At 33.6% G+C, this 6,896-nt stretch overlaps 1 protein-coding gene across 1 annotated transcript; it reads right to left on the reverse strand.

Annotated features, from left to right (window-relative positions):
* Window positions 1–990: 990 nt before the first annotated feature.
* Window positions 991–1,338, reverse strand: LOC114372483. The gene has a single exon (XM_028330060.1). The coding sequence runs from the start codon at window positions 1,336–1,338 to the stop codon at window positions 991–993; it is 348 nt and encodes a 115-aa protein (XP_028185861.1).
* Window positions 1,339–6,896: the final 5,558 nt, after the last annotated feature.

Consider the following 6,896-nt stretch of genomic DNA (forward strand, 5'->3'; position numbering starts at 1 on the left):
CTTGGAGGCTGCAAAATCAACTTATTGATTTATAGTGCCTTGGAGAAGACATCAACAATTTGATCTTCTGTTTTAGATGAGAATTTTCCTCTTGAAATACTATTGCTTCCTTCCCATATGATTCGGTCTTGGCATTTTCAACTTTCAAGTTCTTAGTCAAGGACTTCTTAAGCTCAATTTTTGCATCTTTCTTCTTTATTTCATCTTCCTTTTTAATCAAAGTCCCATAAAATTTTTCTCTTAAAGCGTATTCACTCAATTGTATCAGCTTGTTTGTGAGCTCTTGCATAGTAGCTTCATATTTTTCTTTAGTAGCATCACTTTGAGACTTGGAAGCGCTTATTTCAGAAATAGTTGATACATTGACATTCTCTTTTTTTTTATTGGAAATGCAATTTGCTCCTCCTCCAATGGATTTAAAGCAAAACTTTTTTCTCTCATTTTTAATTTGAGAATATTTGTATCATCTGCATCTTTAATCAAACAACTTTTGTTTTCAAACAATACTTTAAAACCTTTCCCAACTAGTTACTCAACACTCAACAAATTTTTAACAATTTCAGGAACATACAACACATCAGAAATAAGCTTTGTATCTCTATTGGTTGAGATTGTTATTGTTTCTTTTCCATTAATAGTGATGTACTTGCCATTTCCAACTTTAAGCTTCAATGTGCTTGCATTGTTTAGTTCCTTGAATAGATCTTTCTTGTTTGTCATGTGGTTAGTACATATGTCAATAAGCCAATTTTGATTTGATTCAATGCTAGAGAAACATGTAGCAGTAAACAGGTACTCCTCCTTTTCTACCTCTTCCTATTGATCAGCAACCTTTGCAACTTCTCCATGTGGTTGATTCATCAATTTGCAAATAATAGCTTCATGCCCCATTTGATTACACTCAGTGCACTTAGCATCAAGTATTCTCCAGCATTTAAATGGAGGATGACCTTTCTTTCCGCAGTATTGACAAGGTGGATAAGATTTCTTTCAATTTCCTTTTGCACTAGTTGATGTTGAACTCGCTCTAATTGCATCAAAATCCTTGTTTTTCTTGGATTTGGACATATTTTGTTGCTTGGCTAGTAAAGCTCCTTCAACAATATGATCTTGCCTCATAAGCCTTTGTTGCTCATGGGCTTGCAAATCATGCAATACTTCTGACAAAGTGATCTTAGACAAATCATTTGTGTTCTCTAAAGTGGTTATTGATGTTTCATATCTCAATGGTATCGTAACCATAATTTTCTCAACAATTCTGGAATCTGCAAATTTAGTGCCCAACAATCTAACCTTGTTAGCAATGTCAAGTAGTCTATATGAGTAACCTTTAATCATCTTAGACTCTTTCATTTTTTGCAGCTCAAATTCCCTCATCAAGTTCAACACTTGCATGCCCCGAGTTCTCTCGTCTCTTTCATATTCTTCCTTCAAATAGTCTCAAATTTCTTTGGGTATCTTGAGGGTCATGATTCTTGTTAAGATCATTTGTGAAACACCAACAAACAAACATGACCTCGCCTTTGCCTTCTTGGTTTTTCTCTCCTTATGATTCTTTATTTGGGCTATGGTGGGATTTTCAGGCAACGGATGTAATTCATAATCCTCTTCCATAGCATCCCACAAATCCAACGACTCTAGGTAAGATTGCATTTCACTTCCCAATGGTCATAACTCTCCCCATGAAAGAGGAAAAGAGTTAGCTTGGAAAAACTTGTTTCACCTTCCATTCTACAGGTCTCGTAAGAAAAAAGACTTTAGATACCAATTATTGGTTTAGTTTTAGGATAAAGAAACATATATTTTTAGGAATCTATTTGGGAACTACAGGAGCTAGAGCTTATATTTTTATTGAGTGAAACTCATATTTAAATACATTGAGATAACTGAATAAAAGATAATGCCCCTTGGTTTTAGGAGATGCTACTGATAGTTTGAAAATAAAATCAAAAACTTGAATAAAAAAACTAACTAATCCATAACAACAAAATGATAATTTTGACTCATTCAAATTAAAACTACTTTGAAAGCATCACCAAGGCACAATCTTGACTTTTTTTTTCCTGAGTTAATTTACTACATCCATTGATTGTCCATGTTAATCATTACTCTGATTCAGAAGACCAATACAATATGATCAAAATCATGTGGTGTTAAAGAACATAGACTTACTTTGAGCATTCTGATTTCTTCAAAGTAATAGCACTAGAGGCACGACCCGATTAATTAAGACCAGGAGCATATCGCTGGCAGAAGGAATGAGTCAACTGGTGCACACCTGCGACTGACCAATCGACCCAACCAAAGGTCATACTACAAGATTTTTAACTGCAACAACTTAAATATAAGCTATTGGAGCTGGAATTACCACAACTGTTTGCCCTCCAATGGATCCTTTTTAAGGGATTTAGATTGTGCTCATTCCAATTACCAAATCCAATAAGTCAAGTATTGTTATTTTTTATCACTACCTCCTCATTTCAAGATTGGGAAATTTTCATGCCTTTTGCCTTCCTTGAATGTGGTAGTCGTTTCTCAAGCTTTCTCTTTGGAATTGAACCCTAATTCTCCATCATGAAAGTATTTATACAATGTGATAGCTTTTGCATTGAGTTGAAAAATTTATACAATGTGGTAATTTTTGCATTGAGTTGAAAATTTTCTATAATGTTTTACATGAAGCTTGTTGAGTTGTTAAAAATCATATCATTTTAAAGTCTAAATGATAAGGTTTAGTGGACTTCTTATAACTTCCCAGGCAACGAACGGCCCATGTCGTTGCAATCCGAACACTTCACCAAATCATTCAATCGGTAGAAGCGATAAGTGGTGTGTACAAAGGGCAAGGACACAATCAACTCAAGCTTATGACTCGTGCTAACTAGGAATTCCTCGTTGAAAACCAAAAATTGCAATGATCTATCCCCATCACAATGAAGTTTCAAAGATTACCCAAGCTCGTTGACCAAGGTCATAAATTTGTTGAATACATTAGGGTAGCACAACCAGTGCAAGTTTAATTGTTGTCAAGTAATTTCAGATCTCGACCAACTTGGAATCCTAGCTTATTCTCATCATGCCCTTAAAGAGCTACACCTCATCTTATTGCAAGTCACTACAACAGTTTAACATATAGACATATGTATCATTAGAACTATGGATAAAATCATTCACATATAACATAAGTATAACACAAGTCACACTTGGCATCCACTTCATAACCACACAAGTTAGACAATTCACAAAAATGTACATATGCAATGCGATGTTGCTTTCTCTTTTCTTATATGCATGTGGTACTAGAAAAACATTTGCGAAAGAAACTCGAGTGGACATGTAGAAACGAACCTCCACAATTCCATCATTACACTCTCATCGAGACAAAATTGTCAATGGCACATCAGGCTACACATTCTTGCAAGGATACTCTAGCCCATGGGATCAACATGAGGCACATAAATAGTTCAAATTGGATACCTCCAAGGACAGAGTACTTCAACTCATTCATGCCCTCCCCAATAAGCTTGACCACATCCTCCGTCTTAAAATCATTTGCACATTTATGATGAATGTCTCAAACATTCATACACAAGTGGCTCCATCCAACCTCACATCAAACATAATTAATCAATCTCGCCCCACATAGGATAGGTAACTCATAGTAAAAAATGTGGAAGCAATGCCTTTTAAGATTATTTTGATGATGCCAAAGAATCAAGAGTCAAACAAGTTTCAAGAATCAAGATCAAGATTCAAGATTCAAGAATAATCATGATCAAGATTCAAGATTCAAGATTCAAGTAAAGAATCAAGACTCAAGATTTAAGAATCAAGAGAAGACTCAATCAAGATAAGTATTAAAAGATTTTTTCAAAAACTATTGAATAGCACAATTTTGTTCAAGAGAATTTTTCAAAGAGAAATTTTTTTTACCAAAGAGTTTTACTCTCTGGTAATCGATTACCAGAAGGAAGTAATCGATTACCAGTAGCCAACTTTCTTTTCAAACTGATTTACAAAGCTGTAATCGATTACCATAATCATGTAATCGATTACCAATGTTTTAAAACGTTAGATTTCAAATTTCAAGAGTCACAACTTGTGATAAAACATTTTCAAATCATTTCAAACTTGTGTAATCGATTACACAATACTTGTAATCGATTATCAGTGTTTCTAAACATTTTGATTTTCAAATTTAAACATGAAGAGTCACATCTGTTGATGTGTAATCGATTACACTATGATGGTAATCGATTACCAGTGACTTGTTTTGAAAAATAAATAACCAAAAGTCACAATTCTTAAAGTGACTTGTTTCTGAAGATTTTTTCAAAAGTCACAACCTTTAAGTGACTAGTTTTCAAAAAAGTCACAACTTTTAAAGTGACTAGTTTTCAAAAGAGTCACAACTTTTAAAGTGACTAGTTTTAAAGAAATTGCCAAGAGTCACAAACTTTAACTTGAGTCATCAAATGACTATAAATATGTGACCATGGCATGAATTTCTAAAATTGTGTTTTACAGAACTTTCTGATTCATTTCTTAACATCTTTCTAAGAGTTTTTGTTCAGAACTTTCTTTATTCAAGAAAAGTTCATTGGCCAAAAACTTGTGCTATTCTTTTTCTTCATTCTTTCTCTCTCTTGCCAAAAGATTCAAAGGACTAATCGCTTGAGAATTCTTTTGTTTCTTCCTTCTCTCTTGCCAAAAGATTCAAAGGACTAACCGCCTAAGAATTCTTTTGATTCCCCCTTCTCCCTCTTGACAAAAGATTTCAAAGGACTAACCGCTTGAGATATCTTCTGTTTCTTACTAAAGATTTCAAAGCACCAACCACCTGAGATATCTTTTTCCCTTTCCCTTTATACAAAATATTTCAAAGGACTAACCGCCTGAGATATCTTTTGTATCCCTATCACAAAGAATTCAAGGGACTAACCGTCTAAGAATTCTTTGTCTTAACACATTGGAGGGTACATCCTTTGTGGTACAAGTAGAGGGTACATCTACTTGGGTTGTTATACTGAGAACAAGAGTGAGTACATCTCTTGTGGATCAGTTCAAGTGGAGGGTACATCCACTTGGTTGTTCAAAGAGAATAAGGGAGGGTACATCCCTTGTGGATCTTTGCTTGTAAAGGATTTTACAAGGTTATGGGAAATCTCAAGAACTGATGGTTGCTTGGGGACTTGATGTAGGCACGGGTTGTGGCCGAACCAGTATAAATCTTATGTTTGTCTTCTTCTTCCCTACACTCTTTAATTTTCGCTGTGTACTTTTTATTTCTGCTTTACTTTTGTCTAAGTTATTGTTTCTGTTCTTTACTTTCTAATAACTTAGTAGTAAAGCCTAATTGAATCTAGTAATATTAAGAAGGATAAATTTTAATTAGTCAAGACACATTAATAATTAATTCAACCCCCCCCCCCTTCTTAATTATTTCGAGGTCATTTGATCCAACAAAAAATACCACCTGAACCCATTCTCGCCCTACATAGGCTAGGTCACTCATCTCAATGACATCTAACCATAACTCATCATAACATGATGATCCTTGCTCCACATGAACTCAGGCCGCATACAAATTTTCAAAAACATTGTCATGGTGTTAGTTGACACCATGTACATATGAACATCATACATTACAATTCACACTTTAGAGATAAAACAAAACATTCAATGATTACACAACACTCATAAATCACCATTCAAGTTATAGCATCAACACATTATTCAATATCATCATTCAATCAAGTCATGTACATCTTAAGTCTATGTCATACATCAATTATAACATTTATCTACTTTTTATTAAGATTGGTATAACATCCTTAAAATTTTGAGTATTACTTCTATCATTTTTCGATATGTATCTATGACATCTCCGAGGTGTAACCACCATATCTATAATCCTATTAAATTGCATTGTATCTTGTTTTAAAGCTAACACAATTATCTACAACTTCTATGTTTACCTTGAAATCTAGTCCAATCATCTACTATGCCTAAAATTAGGAAGAACACAAACTAATTGCACAATCCTGACAGCTTGACCTTTGCTCACAAATTGTTCTATATATTGAGTTCCAAAAGTCCAAATTAGGTGAAACTAAAGCCAATAGTTACTAAAATCTAGGGCTACATTTCTTATGAAGACACCTAAGCCCAATTTGACCAGATTCATAGTTTATTTTTCACATTAAATTCACATTTCTGGTTACTCTATTCACATCTCTTGATTTCCATTTCATTCTCCTAATTCAAGATAAAATATCTAATTCTTAAGATGAGTTAAATTACTTACACCATCAACTATTACTATGGCTGAAACATGGGTGTCACTTAAAACACAACCTCACACTGCGGATATACCCCAAGTTTAAAAACTCAAGAGAAAGATAAAAATATTAACTATGAGAGACTTCACGCTTAACGCTAATCCCACTCTATTGTGTGGTGTTCCTAAGGCTTGGTGGTCTTCTCTATATATAGGGAAAGAAAGGAAACGAGTAAACAACACCTCAAACGGACAAATATAACTCAAGATATCACAAACTCTTTCTAGGATTTTTGTCATAAAACTAAAACTCAGTTTTTCAAGCATTATAGTTATAAAAAGTTAATCTAACACTCCTCTAACACCAAATATAATAACTACAACATTAACATAATTGTATAAAAATAACACCAAACATAATATAATATAATATAATGTAATGTAATAACAACAACAACAATAAAAATTTACAGAAAATATAACAGAAGGGTCCTAATAAAAATTCTTCTTAAAGTATATTCCTAGTGCTCGAAATTTAGGGTGTTATAAAGACTCTTCCAAAAAATATTGTCATTTTCCACCCTCAATTCTCATTATATAGTCAGGTCAAAGCATC

This window comes from Glycine soja, chromosome 2 (genome assembly GCF_004193775.1).
Source record: "Glycine soja cultivar W05 chromosome 2, ASM419377v2, whole genome shotgun sequence".
NCBI lineage: Eukaryota > Viridiplantae > Streptophyta > Magnoliopsida > Fabales > Fabaceae > Glycine > Glycine soja.